We start from the raw sequence: 18,268 nt of genomic DNA, 5'->3' as shown, positions 1-18,268 counted from the left end.
GAAATTACCTTTTTAATGTTCCTTCATGCTATTGCTTTCGCAGCAGTCTGTTTCTTTGCCTTCCTGTGTTTTATACATGTTTGTCTGGACCTTGCACTCTGCTTCAGCCTGTTCCTGTGTTTTGCCTGACTGGTTTTGTTTTGAGTCACTACCAGCTTTCCAAAGTAAAGCTGACTTTCTAGTTTTTCAACTAACTCCTTGTGTCTGCACAGATTCTGCTCCGAATTAAACATATGACTTCTCTGGTCTAAAGGCTGTGTCTGCATAAAAAATTATCACTCCATCTTAAGCTGTTATTTAAGGCACAACCACACACACGCTTCTGTACAGAGGATATAAACTGTAACCTGTATGTGGTTGACTGAGTTGTTGTGTAAGAGTTTAGAGTGTGTTTAGAGTAAATTTGTATTAGTGGTTTAAAATCATCTCTCTGCATGAGTGTAATTTGTATTGGCAGCAGTAGTAAAAGTCTTCTATTTTATGATTAATAATTATGTCAAACACTACGTTCTGCTTAAAAAACAGACTGCTTTAGTTTGCATACTTTCTTGTTTATGTCTTCTTTTTTTTTTATTTTTTTACTGTAATCAAAAAACGGTTTAACTGACGTGATGTTGGGCATATTCAGATCATTTTTTGTTGAGGAGATGTGACTTCTTGTGTCCTCCCATACGTTTTGATGGCCAAGGATTACAGTCATACCAAATACATCATAAACTGTTCAGTTAATGGTGAATGAAAAGAGAAAGAAATCACAATACTTGAGAATCTAGGCTAAATCTCAGAATACCATGTCGATTGCACACATGTTGTGTAGAGTTTTAAAAGCTTCGTCCTTTTTTTAGTTAACACTGGTAATACAGTGATTGCAGAGAGTCAAAAGGCATTCATATGGTGTCTTTAAAAGAAAAAAATTACCTCATAAATATTCTACACTGAATAGTCTGAGGTGTTATCTTTTACTCCCACATGCTGGGGACACACTTTAGGGGGGACTATTTTTTGCATTTGCATTACCCCTTAATAGTGTTTCACGCAGCCGCAACTTGAGAGTTCAACAATAGACTGAAATGGTTGACCACAATCTTCTCAAGTGTGTCTAACCTCAGTCTGCAGGAAATAGCATGTTTAGTGCCAGCTCACGTACTTTCCCCCCAGCAATGTTGTCCTTGGTACACTGCACTTTTAAGCACCAGTGCATCTTTATTTGTTATTTATTTGGTTCATCCTTTTTTACTTCTTTGTGAACAACTTCACATGATCTCGATCAATGCTGAGTTGGCTGCTGGTGCATAAAGGAGAATTTCAAAGGACCTCAGATTTCCAATCCCTAATTATTATTTTTGCTTTTAATAGTCATTGGAGTAGCTGAGAGGTGCCAATGTTGCTGACATCATCAAAGATTTGAAGAAAATACAAAAGTCCTCATGCAAATAAGCAAAACAAAGCCCACTATATCGTACAATAGTCATATCCAATACCTGACTTATGGTCATTAGACAATAATTACAGAACTAGGTTTCATAAATCAAATCAAATCAAGTTTTATTGTCATTTTTGCTGTATATACAACAGTAATGCAGGCAAGATGAGAGAGCATTTCTCCAGGATCCAATAACTTAAAGCAGTTAAGACACCAACCTTGTGCATTCACACACCCACCCACCTTACCGCCTACACATACTCACATCCCGAAAACGACATTTTTACAAAGTGCAGCTGTGTCACACTGTAGTCTTGTTTTAGGGAGGCTATTTGTTGTATAGCTGTCTCATCTTGATATCATTTAGCACTTGTTGATGTGTGTACTAATATGAAATAATAATGGTTGGGACAGCTAATGTTAACCTACAGTAACAAAAGGCAATCTCGCTGCGGAAACACAAAAATAAATATGATATTAGTATGTAACAATAATGTAACATACTGGAGAAGTAAATTTGGCCCAATTGTAATTTGTATATATTTACTGAAGAAGTTTACAATTAATAAATACTGTAAATTTCTCAGCAAAACATAAACTCAAGTCATAAGTAGCAGTCATAACAGATCATCCAGAGGCTAAGATACAAACACAAATGATGATGGAAATATTTGTCAGGATAGTTAAAAAACACAGTCATATACAAGTTCATGTAAACACAGTCCATGAAGGTGTTCTTTAGGTCGTCCAGTGCAAACATACAGGCCAGGTGATCTGAAAACTACATCCTAACTGATGGATATGCTTACTGTATGGATGCAGTGTGCATATCTGTAGTATGAATGCCTTCAACCATCTGTATATGAGGACATACTGTATGTAAGCCATCATGAGTGGTTTGTGCTTTACTAAAGACAATGCATACAATAGGGCATCATGTCACAGTCATGCATGTACTTTGGGTTTTGATCTCAAATATCACCCCCTCCACATCGGTTCAAGAGTGTATGACCAGTGTGACTAAACATACACCACACAGCTGACCACAGGGCCCTTGCTGCTGACGTACGCAATTGAGTGACTGCACTCTGCAAGCTTTAATGTTGTCATGTCTCCATGTGCAGTGACAATCATTGTCTCAGTGACCTTTGCACTTGTTGTGATGTACACTCCGAGTGCTGCGCCTTCCTCGTCTCGTGTGTATGTTGTGAACTCTGGCCCTGGCAAACATTAAAGGACAAGCCCAGTGTGCTGCTATCATATGTCCATGTGTCATGAAAAGCGATGGGTGGGGGTGACTTGAGAATACTTTGGCACAGGGGCTTAGCTTCTTTAAAAAGGTCCTTAGTTCTCTTGCCACTGGCCCCGTAGCTCTGTGTGCTGATTGTGTCGATGGTCTGCTGGTTGCTTCGTTGGGCTTTTATACGGAATGGAGTTTCCTCATCCAGAACGTATGAGGCTTCGCAGGTGTGACAGTGCAGGTGAGATCTTGACAAACTCCCTCTGCAGAGAGAACACCATAGCGATACACAGAGGGACCTTACAGCAATGTTTCCATTAACATGTGATACATACAGATGTTGTGCTTTATGCAGCAAAGAAACAAATCTCTTTTTAAATGGAAGAAAAACTGCACAGTTAGCTGGTAACATTCATAATAAGTAACAGAAAGTTAAGGCAGTTGTTGGACTTTTTGTGTGTGTTCCTTCTTTTAGAGGTAATATAAGCTTTGACAGACACTTTCATGAATGAGTGATAAAAATGGAGAGTGACAAGTCCTGCAACTTACCTTAAAGGGAAAAATGTGCACAAATATTTGACCAGTCTGCATTACCAGGGAAACAGCAGCGAGGTACTCTGTAATAGTTGGTGCAATTTGCTAAACTCTTGAGAAATTCCTCTCATGCTCCTCATGCACATTGACATGCTGTTATGTTGCATGTCAGTGTGCATGAGGAGAAACACAGGGACCAGAACTGCGATGATTGTTGTTATATTTGAGGACGTGCCATCTTCTGCTAAGGGGACAAACTCCCAGTAGAATAGTGTGTACTTTCTCTTAATGGCTGAGCTTATCCCAGAACCATCTGTGGCTATCTCTGCTATAAAGTAACTGCCGGTTAGGCCTTGAACATCAGCCAAAACTGGGTTCAAGATGTTCTCTGTTAGAAGTTCTCAGAATGAGTGACATCGAGGCTTGAATACTGGGACTTGATCATTTGATACAGAGTGACCTGCAACACCACGTTGGGCTCACTGGAGGAGTTTCAGGCTCATCTGCCCCTGATTCACCCCTTTCCTTGGTCTGTTCTGAACCCATATTCGGTCCAAATTATTTGGTAATGTGAGCAGTTTACAGATTCAGTATGAAACCTTTCGTACTGCTTGCAGACTCGTGATCACTTTTTTGGCCTGTAATAGAAACATATCATCCTTCCAGAGGAAGAAGCTCAAACCCACACATGATGAAGAGGAAACTGCAAAATGACTCTGGCTGATGATCTCTGACTGATACAGCGTGTTTTTGCTGTCTGCTGACAGATTACCAAGTCACATAACTACACTCATCAATCAAGATTGACACCTTTCAGCATGGTGGTTTTCATATAATCCTGTTCACAAACAGGTAAAAAAAAAAAAAACACATTAACAGCACTTAAAATGTAGCATGATTAGGCTCATTTCTTTCTTTGTCAGACAATGAGTATTTTTTTAGATAGGAGCTGTTTTTACTTTGACATGTTTCCACTGTCACTTCAGTCTTTGTCAGAAACATCACCAACGTCTAAAGCGCAAAAGCACTTGAAATGTGCTCCTGCTCTGTTTCTTGATGACAGATGACAGCTTGTAGTTCAGCTGATTGACCCGGTTCTGTGAATACACAGCTGAAATGTTCACAGTCTGAATGCAGGTGTGTATGAAAAAAAACAAAACAAAGAGAGAGATTTTCCTGTGCATTTCGGGGAGTTTTTACATGCACACATTGATAGCGTTCTTACAATCTGCAAACATGGTTTGACCAACTTCTTGTTTTTGCTAGTGCAGGGTGAGAGTAACTTCCTGGGGTTTACCAGATTTAAGGTAAAGGTTAAAGTACCCTCTAGTGGTGAGAAAGGAGAAGCCCCACTCTGCGCTTCTCAATCTGCTAAACAAACCCAGCACCAACTGTGCTCATTTGCATTCATGAGAGCTTCTCTCTTCTGGTACACGTGTCTTACGTGACTCTGTTGCTCTGACTGACTGAGAAACCAGCTGTATATCCACAACAGATGTAAAACACAATGGAACTGAATGCTTCCCTATTGTCTGATTACACTGCAGAGAGTTTGGCAGCTCTGACCAAGCCTTTTAAATCCTGAAACAGACGGCGAGGCAGACAAGCTGCATGGCCTCAGGTCCTCCCCCTCCTGCCTCCCAAGTACTTCTCCTTAGCAACAGTCAGCTGACATGCAGTAGGTGTTCAATGAAGCACACACATGCACACAGATCACAGGGCTGTGCACCTCAGTCGTTCTTTCCTCTACACAAACTTCATGGCCTCATGACAATTAACATGTCCACAGTGCAGGAGAATCTTACACAGACTCCTCTGCTCAAGATCTGGGTGCCGTGGATGGGATGCAACGTGAACCGCAGGAGGGGATGTAAGTGCAGTAAAAACCTGTCTCAGCTCAAGTTTAGCCTTACAATAGAAGTCACTGTCCTACTGTTTGTTCTGCCTCCACTTTAACTCAGTTCTTGTTTCAGCAGATGAAGTCTGCATTAACAGTTCCTGCAGTTATTGCTTTGTTTTCTGCTGCCTGTAATGAATCTTTCCCCCTGTTGCTTCTGGACTGAGCTGTCAGGGGATGCCGGTAGGAAGGCAGTACTCTGGGAGAGGCAGCCAGGCTGTACCAAAGCAGGTCAGAGTTGGCTCTCTGTTCAGTGTCTGACGGGCCCTTTGAGCATTTTGCTGAAGCAGCATACTCCATTCATAATCGAACAGCCTGGAGGCTGACACCCTGTCTGTCCCTGTATGGACACACATACCCTCATCCGGGTACTTCTGGGGGGCTCAGCTGACTGGCAAGCAACCCTGCTGTCTGCCTTATAAATTACTGGCATTTTTTAAGCCCAGACAGACAAGCATGCTGGGTCGTGACTGGGTGAGAAACACAAAAATAATGTCAGCTTTGTCTAGGAGTGCATACTGATTTACTTCAGAAGTGATCCTAACAAGGGACTTTTAATTATACAGTGGCACCTCAGTAAGTTTTCTTTTCTTCATTGTAGTTTAAATAACTGAGCATTGACAGTCTGAACGAAGGCCTCAGATTTCTCTACTTGGAATCATAGTGTTAGATTAGGATGCTCTGCGCAGCTGAGCTTATTTATTTTTACATGGAGATTTGGAGTGTTTTGTCCTTGTGATTGTGGGCCATATGGTGTAGCTCTGGTTGTTTCTAAGATGTGACTAAATGCAGAGGAGAGGCTTTTGTTTGTAAATGTTGTTCCTCACTTCTCCAAGGTTGTATTTGTTGTTTCCAGGTTGATTGGGGGCTGCAAGGTGGATCTGTGGTTAGCATTGTTGCCTCGCAGCAAGAAGGTCGCCCGGGATCTTTCTGCGTGGAGTTTGCATGTTCTCCCTGTACATTGTGGTTTTCTCTCCTGGTTCTCTGGCTTCCTCCCACAAGGTCCAAAAACATGTTGAGGTTAATTGGTGATTCTAAATTGTCCGTAGGTGTGAATGTGAGCTCTGCTGTCGGTCTATAAGTCTCGCCCTGCGATAGACTGGCAACCTATCCAGGGTGTCCCCTGCCTTAACCCAAAGGTTAGGCTCCAGGCACACACCCCCCAGTTTGCTGCCAGAAATGACTCACTGCACTACTTTGCAGACATCTGAGCTGTGGAGCTCTTATTCCCTCTGTTAATGAAGATTGCTTTTGCAGTGACACACAACACATGTACAACAACACTGGATTGGTGACTGGATTGTATTTGACCATTTGAACATGAGACAGATGCTCTACCACTGAATAATGCATCACACATGCAGTAAACGTTTACAGCAAAATGTTGCTGCTAACTTGACTTTGCACCCATTTTGGAGTTTTTAGGGCACCCTCCCAGCATATTAATTATTAATCAGCCTTAATTAATTAACCTCCTTGAGGCGCCATCTGAACTTCTGTCTCAGAAAGGCTTTTTCTAGGTGTTCTCTCTGACAGTAGGCAGATGTGAAACATGGCGCCAGAATAAAACTCACTTTTACTTTCTTTACCTAGACTAGTGAAAATAAAGTAACTTTGTTGGTATGACAACTTCCAGAATACTATCACACAGTTTTTAAGTGTAAACATATCAGGAGATTGATTCGGATTGGTTGAGTAAATGCAGTGCCCAGTAGAAAAGTAATAAAATATACGACTCATTATTTAAAACAAAACTAGACAAAGTGAGCTAAAACAAGAACAGAATAGACAAGTAAGATGGTGATTCAGATTTGTTATTATTATTATTACTGTATGTAGGAGAAAGAAAGGGGGACAAAGAAAAAATCTTTAATTTAGTGAACACATTTTTTTCTACTCATAAATTCACACATTGTCTATCAGTGTGACTTATAAACAAACAATAAAACACAAAATAGATCAAACTGAACATAATCTCAATTGCACCTTGACATCAACTGATGAAATAATGAAAAAAGAAGATATGTATTGTTTCTTGTAGCAGTACATCCATTTATCTTGAGCGGAGAACACATAATTAACTAAACAAAAAAGGAGAAAAATAAATGGCTGTTACTAGAAAATTCATGTGAATCCTTTTTAACGTATCACTCAGTCATCCACATGAAATATACTCACGAGTAAATAATTATTTCATATGATTTGAATACTGCTGAGAGCTAATAAATTGTATTTGTAATTGTAATTGTATACAATTTAGTGAATTAAAACCTTGTAGAGAATTCACGTAATATCGACCTAAACAATTCATTCATATAATCTGAGACATACATTTTAGGATGCAAGATGCGTATAGAGCTGTAAGTCTGACTTCTCCTAATTTTTTTGTCATAGATGGAATTTCATTCATTTCTTCTTGAAGAATTTTTTTAGTGGTTGGCAAACAACTGGTTTGGTTTCCAGCTTCTTCTACACTTATTATAGCCATGTAGCCTACTGTAGTGCCACCTTCTGACAACACTGCACAGCAAAGCTGACATGTTCCAAAGCGGTTAATCGAAATAAGCTTCTTCTTTTTTTTGTTGCAGCATTTTCAAATGTCACTTTAAATTTGCTTGACAGTTACATGAAAACACATTGCTTTTTCTTGAAAAACTGTCCTCTGCTCAGCAATGTCTCCAAAAGTGAGATTTTGGCATTGAAAGCTGTGTCCATAAGTCTATATCTGCTTCATACAGAGGCAACCTGAGCAGAATTCATTGAGGATTACTTTGTGTTATTGTGTGTTTGTTTTCCTCTCAGCCTCAGTGCCTCAGTTCTGTAACTCTCCGACACTGATTGTGATGGTGGGATTGCCTGCCAGGGGGAAGACATACATCTCCAAGAAGCTAACTCGCTACCTGAACTGGATCGGGGTTCCGACAAAAAGTCAGTTTCCAAAGTAAATCTTCATCACATAAATGCATGAGACAAAGACCTGAGTATTTCATTGGTAACTGCGAACAGTTCATAATGCATTCTTTGAGCTCTTCTTGCCCCAAAGATCTGTTTTCCTATTTAACTAGTGTTTAACGTGGGACAGTATCGCAGGGAGGCTGTCAAGATCTATAAGAACTTTGAGTTCTTTAAACCTGATAATGAGGAGGCCATGAGGATCCGCAAGTAAGTACGACACAGATGTTCTCGTAAATCACTCAAGGGTGAGAGTCATCTTACACTGTCACTATCACACCACACTCGTCCTCCCCTGATATTCTTCAGGTTTTGTTCCTTCATGAGTGTAACTTCTCCCTCAGGGCCTGTGCAGCAGCCGCACTCAAAGACGTCAGTGCTTACTTCACAAAGGAACAGGGACAAGTAGCCGTGAGTAAGAGGACAACTGAAACTGTCCCTTCAATCACAATAAAACATGCAAATTATTCATTTTTTAAAGTCATTTCTATTTTTGCCAGAAAAGATAATAGGCAAGCGAGACAGAACATTCTGAACTGCTTTGTTATGGAACTATTGTCTTTTTTTTTTCTAGGTAAAATTGAATAGATAAACAAATGTGACTTTCGAAATGAAAAACATGATTTAGACATCCACATTGTATTAAAATGGGCAATGTAGGATGGCATCATGTTTCACTGTTGATCATTTAGATTAGCGTGAATGTACTTTATTTCCAAACACTATAGGGATGTGTTAACCTCTGTCTTTCTCATTCAGGTATTTGATGCTACCAACACCACAAAGGAGAGGAGGGCAGTCATCATCAGTTTTGCAAAGGAGAAGGGCTACAAGGCAAGCAACACTTTTTCCATGTAAAGGAATAGTTATAGAAATGACATTTTTTTGTCTTTTATCAAGAGTTAGATGAGAAGATTGATACCACTTTAACATTTATACGCTAAATGTTAAAGTTAACATTATTGAAAATGAGTGCTTCTCTGAAAGGGGCTGTAAAGACTATACAGTTACAATCAAAAAAGGCTGGGAACCACCGCTTGAATCTCAATGTATGTGTTGTGTGTTATGATATATCTTTGAAAAAGTAGAATTCAATTCTGATAAGAGAAGGTGCAGAAGTCTGATTTCATCTCAGACCACTTCATTTACAAGACTTTGAAAAGTTAATATGGAACTTTTGTCCAGTGATGCCCAAAAATACTGCCAATCCCTGCTTTAAACTACTATGAACAGCCAGTTAGCTTCGCTTAACAACTGGACAACTGGAGACAAAATCTGCCCACCAACAGTCTCAAACCTCACTATATATGTCATATTTCATTTGTTAAATCCATTTTTTTTTTTTAAAGTAAAAAAGTTTTTTAAAAAGTTGAGGTGTTAAGTGCAGATATATGTTGGGACTATTTTGTTCTGAAATACCATTCTGGGATCTCTGCTGGTGACTCACAAACCTCGCAGTTATGATCATGGATTGTACGAAAAACATGAGTGAAGCTGTTGCAGAAGGGTCTTAAAGTGCAGCACCACTTACAACCACGAGGCGCCAGCTCCAAAGAGCTCTGGCTCCAATACACTCCCATTCAGAAATCATCATTACAGCCAAGTCACTACATTGTTGTCACAAGTCATTGTGATTTCTCCTTCTGATTAGTGTTCTGGCTCTCCATCTGAAAATAAGTACATAATTAAATATAGTTAAGGCCCTGTGATGTTCGGGAGTGTGTCTGGCTTGATTTATATGCTTCACACACCGCAGTTGAAAGGGCAGAGTCTTCTTGGGTTTTCAGTCAGCCCTGTTCCGGCAACACCTTGTACACTTTCCAGCTTTAGTCAGTTTATGTTTGTCCTTTAATCATTTGTGGTATACTGTCATTAAGTGTGGAGTCAGCCGTTAATTATAGCGATCAGCCTGAGTTTGGTTTCCTTCTTGCTGATTGCAGTGTCATGGCACATGTTGAGGATGTCTGTCACTTTTTTGTACGATTTTGTACCAACAGTGGTTCAAAAAGTGATATTGATCTTCTTCTGTGACATCAAAACTTCAGACTCCATATTCAGTTACCTTTAGACAGAGACCCTCCCTCCCCTAAAATAACCATCTCCTCACTGTAGTAAACTGTTGACTTAATAAAGTTTTGAGTGATTTTTTAAAATTATTTTTTATGTGCAGGTGTTTTTTATAGAATCTATTTGTGATAACCCAGAAATCATTGCGGAGAACATCAAGGTGAGAAACACATTCACTAAATTTGTTCATAAACATTTACAGATACTCGGGTATAGTGTTCTCAGTTAAATCCTAAATCTGACTTTTTCATTCCAGCAAGTAAAATTTGGGAGTCCGGATTATGTTGACCGTGACATAGATGAAGCCATGGAAGACTTCATCCAGCGCATCGAGTGTTACAGGGCAAACTACATACCTATAGATGATGAGAAAGACAGGTACGACCATTGATTAATGGAGAGATTAAAAAAAAAATAAAAAAAGATTTTATCTTCATTTTTAACATTTTTTGTTTTTAAAGATTGATTTATTCATTGCCACGACTTTGATCAGGAAACTCTCCTACATAAAGATCTTTGACGTGGGCAGTACGTACCTGGTGAACCGAGTCCAGGACCACATTCAGAGCAGGATAGTTTACTACCTCATGAACATCCACGTCACACCGAGATCCATCTACCTGAGCCGCCACGGAGAGAGCGAGCTCAACCTGTTGGGTCGCATTGGTGGAGATTCAGGCTTGTCCCCTAGAGGACTAAAGGTGAGTAGACTGAGCCAAAAAGACTCAGCATTCAGTTGGTTCATTCCTTTTCTGAACATCTTACATTTTAGAAGCAAAGAAAGATAATAAAATTGAGTCATTCACCCCCTCTCTCCTCAGTATGCAAATGCCTTGGCAGCCTTCATTAGAAGTCAGAAAATCACTGACTTGAAAGTGTGGACCAGTCACATGAAGAGGACCATCCAGACTGCAGAGGCTGTGGGAGTCCAGTACGAACAGTGGAAGGCTCTCAATGAGATAGATGCTGTGAGTTTCTAAAGTTAATGCTTGGATGAGAGGTGAAACGCCTTCAAGAACTGTAAAGAGACGTCCAGTCGATTTCCACTGAAGCTTCTAGGAATATTAAAAAAGTAATAACTCATTAATGGATTTATATTTTATTCAATATGCAAAAGGGATTCTCAAAAAGGGTGGCTCAGTGGATAGGACCATTGCCTCACAGCTAGAAGATCCCCAGTTTGCGTCCTGGTTAGGATGTCCTGGATCTTTCTGCGTGGAGTTTGCGTGTTCTCCCCGTGCAGTGTGGATTATCTCCGGGTTTTCCAGATTTCTCCCACAGTCCAAAACTTGAGGTTAATTGGTGATTCTAAATTGTCCGTAGGTGTGAATGTAAATGTGCTTGGTTGTCTGTCTCTAAGTGTAGCCCTGTGAAAGACCTGTCTTCGTCCTGAGTCGGCTGAGATGGACTCCAGCCCCCTCGCGACCCTAGTGAGGATTAAGCGGTGTATAGATAATGGATGGATGGATGGATGGATTCTCAAAAGCTATTTCAATGTCCCAGTTGGTCTTAATGTCTAGTTTGGACTGTCTTCTACTGCTCAGTGTAGTTGGAGCTGGGTAGTGACAGAACACTAGTGGCACCAACAGATATCATCAGATGGTGGCCACACTAGCATAAACCTTCCCCTCAGATCCTACTCCTCTTCATCCTCACTGGTGGTTAATTCAACAAACAATTACTGTCATATTCCTTCTGATGATATCTTTTGGTCAGTTGAGCTTTTGTGATTCAATGCTTTAGATGTTGTTGATTCCAGAGTTACAATACAGCCAATACTCAGATTAGCGAGTAGTTAGATTGATTTTACAGTTTATTTTGTTGTTACATTTCTTTTCCCACTCAGGGTGTATGTGAGGAGCTGACTTACGAAGAGATTCAGGAGAATTTCCCAGAAGAGTTCGCACTGAGAGATCAGGACAAGTACCGTTATCGTTACCCCAAGGGTGAGGTGAGTGCTGCTGTGAATGTCTTGTCATGTTTTTTGTTGTTGTTTTTTAATAGTCTGTTTATTCAGCAAAGTATACATAGGAGTTGTAGGCACATACTGTTCACACTGAGAATCTGCCAAGTAGAGACGGTCAGATCATTTGGCAAGTGAGAAACTTTACTGGAGCATTTTTTAGATTGAAGAATTGCTGTTTGATTTGTTGTAGGCTTTAATAAGATTGATGCCATTCTGATATCTGTGTTTAAAGTGCAAAGCTGTTTACAGAAGACAGTTGAGTTACCTGTCTGCTAAGACAGAGAAACAGCCGGCCTGTCTCTGGCTAAATTCCAGAGATAAACGAGCTGTGGTTTCTTGAGCTGTAATATGTAGGACTATTTCTGAGTTGGCAAGTTCACAGTGTTGATAACACTTTGTTTTAAGCAGAAAAGCAAGCATCGGTGTAGCAGATACTCTGATGCTTTGCTTGTGTAAAATACAATGTCAACAAAATACACATTTTCAAATGTAACTTAAGTAAAAGTACATAAGTATTAACAATAATCATGCTTAAAATTTAAGTACAAAAGGTAAACATACCAATCATTCAGTAATATATATTGTATTTATGGATTTTATTTATTAGATGCACTGAATAAGCATTCAATAATGCCACATCTGGTAAAATTGGAGCATTTTTTAAATTGATATACCTAATTCGAATGGGCAAATGAAATGAAAAATACTTTATTTATCCTAGAAGGGAAATTCAATGATATGAATAAATATAAATTAATGATTATAATTTTTATTATAATATTATATATAATATTATAATAAATTAATGAATAAAATATGAACTTCAGTAAAACTGTCTAATAAATGTAGCAGAGCAACAACTACATATGTTTATTTTTAAATGTGGTAGAAAGGGATTTAAAAAGATAGCATAAACAAGAAATTCTCAGATAAAGTGTTAAATGTGCTTCCACAGAAACAACATATAATGTGTTGATTTAATGAGATTTAGAGGAGCTGGAAGGTAAATCGTGTTGCTGTGCCAGTTTTTAATCTAAGCCAAGCCTGTCATCTTTTGGCTGTAGGTTCATAATTAACAGACAAATATGAAAATAATCATCCAGTAAACTTTTCAGTAAAGCAAAAGACTGTATTTTCCAAAGTCCATCCATTTCGCCGTCCAGTTTTTTCCTGCCAGACATATTAATTATGGGAGAATCAGAACAAAGTTAAGTTTGGATCGGTGGGTGGCATCTCCAGTAAGAAGATATGAGTAAATGTGGTTGAAAAATGGATGAAGTTTTAAGGCATTTTGTCTTTTGTCCAGTCCTATGAGGACCTTGTCCATCGTCTTGAGCCGGTCATCATGGAGCTGGAGAGGCAGGAAAACGTTCTGGTTGTCTGCCACCAAGCTGTGATGCGCTGTCTGCTGGCCTACTTCCTCGACAAACCTGCAGGTATAAAAAAAAAAAACAACTCAACTTTTGCGTGGACTCTGTTGTTTTAACCTACACAAGTATGTGACGTTTTGATACCACAAGCGCTCTTCAGTTTGTATTTTTCCTCTGTCTGAAGATGAGCTGCCGTATTTAAGATGTCCCCTTCACACGGTGCTCAAACTCACACCGATAGCCTACGGTAAGTGGTGAATGCTGAGTGTATGACATATCCAGTTTCTTCAACGCTTCCTCTGACTGTCTGGCTTTCTCTTCAACTGTAGGGTGTAAAGTTGAGTCATTTTTCCTCAATATTGAAGCCGTCAACACACACAGAGAGCGGCCAGTGGTAAGTTTCCACATTTGTCATAATAGACACCTAGCTCTGCCAACTATTAGTCTGTGGTACATTAACTATGTCTGACGTCAGGCAGTAATGTTTGTAATGTGTACGTATTGATAAAATGAATATATGTAGTGGTGAGGAATGATCCTCTCTGCTGAAAGGATCTTTTTTTTCTTATTTTAGGGTAAATAAAAACTATGAGTTTAAGTCAAAATGCCCACATTTGCGCCTAATAAAATGTCAGACAAGAAAATCATCTTACTGTTAAATATCTGAATTCATAAACAATAAGGAGCACTGCATCTGTGTATATTCTCAGTCATGCAGGTCATGGTAATCCTAGGTTCAGAGACTGAAGAAGCCTCTTGAATGAGAGGTGAAACGTTTTCAGAAACCTGAAAGAAAAGTCTAGCTGATTTTGACTAAGCTGAGGAGTACTGTTACTTAGTTCCACTCTAACTTTTTAAAATTAACACTGGATGTTTTTATCATTATGGTTTTGTTTATGGTGATCGCATACTGGCAGGTGCAGACATAAATACAATATGTGTAAAGGTACTGAGAAGCATAAGAAAGCTGATTTCACTTACTCTAGAACATGGAATATTAATTATCATGTCTTGTTTTGCAAGCTGCACAGTAGGTTGGTGCGTAGCACCATCACCTCGCAACTAGAAGATCCCTGGTTCATGTCCCGGTTAGGACGCCGGAGATCTTTCTGTGTGGAATTTGCATGCTGAGGTTAATTTGATTCTAAATGTGAATGTAAGCATGCTTGATTGTCTGTCACTTTGTGTAGCCCTGTGATAGACTGCCGACCTGACCAGGGTGTCCCCTGCCTTTGCCCTAAGTCAGCTGAGTGTATAGATAATGGATTAAGCGGTTTATAGATAATGGATGGATGTATTGTTTTGAAACAAAACTGGAAACCTATACTCTGACAGGTGTCATCTGCCTGTTGGCTGTCATTTTGGGCCAAATAGTAGATTCTGTTGTCCATCCATCCATCCATCCATCCATCCATCCATCCATCCATCCATTATCTATACACCGCCTAATCCTTACTATGGTCGTGGGGGGGCTGGAGTCTATCCCAGCTGACTCAGGGCAAAGGCAGGGGACACCCTGGACAGGTCACCAGTCTATCGCAGGGCTACACTTAGAGACAGACAACCAAGCACACTCACATTCACACCTACAGACATTTTAAAATCACCAATTAACCTCAGCATGTTTTTGGACTGTGTGGGAAGAAGCCGGAGAACCTGGAGAGAACCCACGCTGTACGGGGAGAACATGCAAACTCCACGCAGAAAGATTCCAGTGCTCCCACCAGAACGAGATTCTATTGTGCATTACTGAAGTGCTTAATGCAAATTAATAGATTCCAATGTCCATTTATGTTGTAAGTGCCACTGAGCTTTTGCATTCTGATGGACTTGATATTTCTGTCACCGTCTTTGTAGAATGTCAACATCAACAGAGACCCAGACGAAGCTCTGCAGACTGTTCCTGACCACATCTAAATAGTGGCTTAGGGGGAAATGAACTTCAGTCATGTGAAACTGGATACGCTGCCACTAGTAAGCTTCACTGAATATTAGAAATGACTCCAGTGAAATGCTGATTGTGGAGAGACTTTAAAGCAGAAGAAGATAAGATGGTAGTGACTGAAAAGCGTCTAACCTTTAGCTGCGTCTGTTTTTAAGATGTCTGTGAAATGTTCCTTTGTCTTTTTCTGACACTATGTGGTTTGCTTTTTTTGAATTGTTTACAAATAATTTACAGGGAGAGAAAAAGCCCTGTGTCTTGAAGCAGAAAGAAACACATAGAGAGGTTTCCGTTATATCAGAGGATTTCATGTCTATGTAAGTGTCGTATGGATAACAAAATGTATTGTTGATGATCGAGTTATTAGGAATCAGCACCAAGGACAGCACCCAAACAAACAAAGCATGCTGCAAATTTGGACACTTAACACTTAACTTGGCATTTATTCTCTAACTGTCTGGACTCTGCTGAAGGGATGAACACCATCATTTGGTGTTCCGATGATGGTGGTGCAGAACCCTGACTAATACAATAGTCCAGAATCCTCCACTGGTGTTCAGTTGTGCTTAGGTTTGTTGACTTTCAACACAGATCCATATTATTTTTATACTTGTGTGGGTCATTCACCCTTGAAATAAACCTCTCCCATCACGATAGAAATGTCTTTGCACAGGATTTTGGCCATCTCCATTCCATAAATTTTTGAGACGTTTTTCAGAATGAAGTGTTCTACAAACCAGGCTGTGACTGACATATGAACAACCTTCTTTGTAAAAACCTTCAGTACATAGACAGGAATAAAAGTCTGTTGTATGTAAGTGCTGCCAAAGTGGAGATTTCTGGGTCAGAGTAGGAGGAAAAACTCATTTTGAGAAAAAACCTTTTAAGATAAGATAATCCTTTATCAAACCCACAGTAAGGCAACTTGCAGTGTTACGGCAGCACAGAGGATAGTGCAAAACTGTAAGGGTGTCAGTAAGAAATAAAGATGAATAAGAACTATAGATAAGTTACAATGCACTATATAACAATAACAATAAGTGAAACAGGCAGTGGTTGCACATATAGCATACAGGAAATATTGATAATGCACAGATGTCTTCTATATGTAGAAAAAATTTTGATGTTGCACAGATTCTTCCATTTGTAGAAAATATGGATATTGCACAGAACTGTGTGGTAATTAAATTCTGCAGACCCAAACAGATGGAGTGGAATGAAATACTAAAATAAACACGTAAAACCTAAATGTGTATTTTGGATGTTTTCTTACCACTAGCCTATTTTTGCCTGTAGTGTCTTCCCTTAATTTGTCCCTGGCTGAATCTAGAATAAGAAAAATGTCCATTTTCTTTCTTTCTTTATTATTTTTTAAAAAGGCTCAGCCTACTAAGAATTCGAGCCAGCAAGCTTATGCACAAAAAGCACTAGATTATTAATTTAACATAAAGTCAGCTTGGTAGATTTTTAGACAGACAATGACCATTTTTATGTTCTTGTATTAGATGGTAGTGTACATAATTGATCACAAGTTCAGCATTAGCAAGGAGTACTAAAATTCATTCATGTCTATGAGGGCGTCTTCCCTCAAAAGTCCTACTCTGACACTTGACCATATTAGAACAAATGGAAGTAGTGAAGATATTTTCAAACTAATGGATAACCCTCTATGTGACTCTCATGTAAACAGTAAAAATGTTTGTAAATGTATATTTATGTAAAAACAAAATAAAGGTAGAAGCTAATTTTGTTCTGTCACATCGTTACAACATGCCTTAAAACACTTCTCTGACTGTGAAAACTATTTAAATGGTATTTAAAGATTTACAAGGTCACTATCATCCAAGAAAAGAGCTGAAATGTAAACTGACTGTATCCCTGTTTAATATTGTTATGGTGGGTTAGGTTGACGTAATAATGTTAGTAATTGCACCAACTTAATATTGTGTGTATTTTCAACTCAAATTTCTGCATTACTTGGATTAAAAGCAAATTCAAGTTGAGGTAACTTGATGAAACTGGCTTGATAAATGCATTTTTCATCTTGAGGACATTATTTTACATCCCCTCCTCTACCTAAGTAACACCGGAGCAAGTTTTGGAATTCGTTATGAATAATTAGCTTAAAGACTTGTTTTTATGCAACTAATGGATTAGGAAAGGGGTAGTTATCAAAACCTAACCCCCCTAACTGAATGTGATTTGTTAGTGAAACATAATTTCACCAGAAGTTATTATGGAAACAAACTGTTGCCTGTAGTTTACTTTTTTTGCTGTTGTGCACTCTAAGACATAATGTTTGGACTCAGGTCAGAGACATTACTTTATTAAGTTGCTGATGCTCCCACATGACAACTTAAGTCTAATTTAGCAAAATAATTTCACAGCAGACCAAAGTACTGTTTTATTTTGGGCCAATAATGGGTCTTTGTGAAAGAGCACTCAAGGGAAACTCTCATTTGGGAGTAATTTAGGGGGAAAAAAAGGTTTTAGGAGCAGTGGAGGAGGAGGAGGAGGAAGAGGAGGAGGTGTTCTGGTTGCGGGGTATTTTCCCCAAATAGTCGAGCAGGGGTTAAAAATCCCTCATTTCTCCTGGAGCTCAGTGGCAGCAGTGCGCGAAGTTTCCAGTATGCATGTTCACAAGCTGGGAGCTGATCTCTTTACACCAGCTGGACTCACGCAACTTTCTGACTGAGCTGCACTCTGTCTTTGTTCCTGTAAACACTGGGAAGGTGTTCAACGCTTATCTGAACATAGTTTGATGTCACTGTCACAGCAGCCGAGCGATTAAAGTGGTCTGAGGTGAGGGAGGGGAGAGACTGCCCCATGCAAAAAATAACTTGTGTAAAATGTGAGGTGTGTGCGCTGCTTGCTTCA

General features: G+C 39.4%; 1 protein-coding gene across 1 annotated transcript; it reads left to right on the top strand.

Annotated features, from left to right (window-relative positions):
- Positions 1 to 2,766: 2,766 nt before the first annotated feature.
- Positions 2,767 to 17,136, top strand: pfkfb1 (6-phosphofructo-2-kinase/fructose-2,6-biphosphatase 1). The gene is made up of 14 exons (XM_008287853.1): positions 2,767 to 2,904; positions 7,897 to 8,022; positions 8,160 to 8,256; positions 8,391 to 8,457; positions 8,806 to 8,880; positions 10,217 to 10,273; positions 10,370 to 10,491; positions 10,607 to 10,814; positions 10,935 to 11,081; positions 11,960 to 12,064; positions 13,386 to 13,515; positions 13,634 to 13,696; positions 13,779 to 13,843; positions 15,307 to 17,136. Exons 1-14 carry the CDS (start codon positions 2,853 to 2,855, stop codon positions 15,364 to 15,366), a joined length of 1,374 nt encoding a protein of 457 aa, XP_008286075.1. The 5' UTR covers positions 2,767 to 2,852; the 3' UTR covers positions 15,367 to 17,136.
- Positions 17,137 to 18,268: the final 1,132 nt, after the last annotated feature.

Source organism: Stegastes partitus, unplaced genomic scaffold (genome assembly GCF_000690725.1).
Source record: "Stegastes partitus isolate 25-593 unplaced genomic scaffold, Stegastes_partitus-1.0.2 Scaffold12, whole genome shotgun sequence".
NCBI lineage: Eukaryota > Metazoa > Chordata > Actinopteri > Pomacentridae > Stegastes > Stegastes partitus.
Note: the sequence above shows the minus strand (reverse complement) of the source record. Positions and strands in the feature narration are given on the sequence as shown.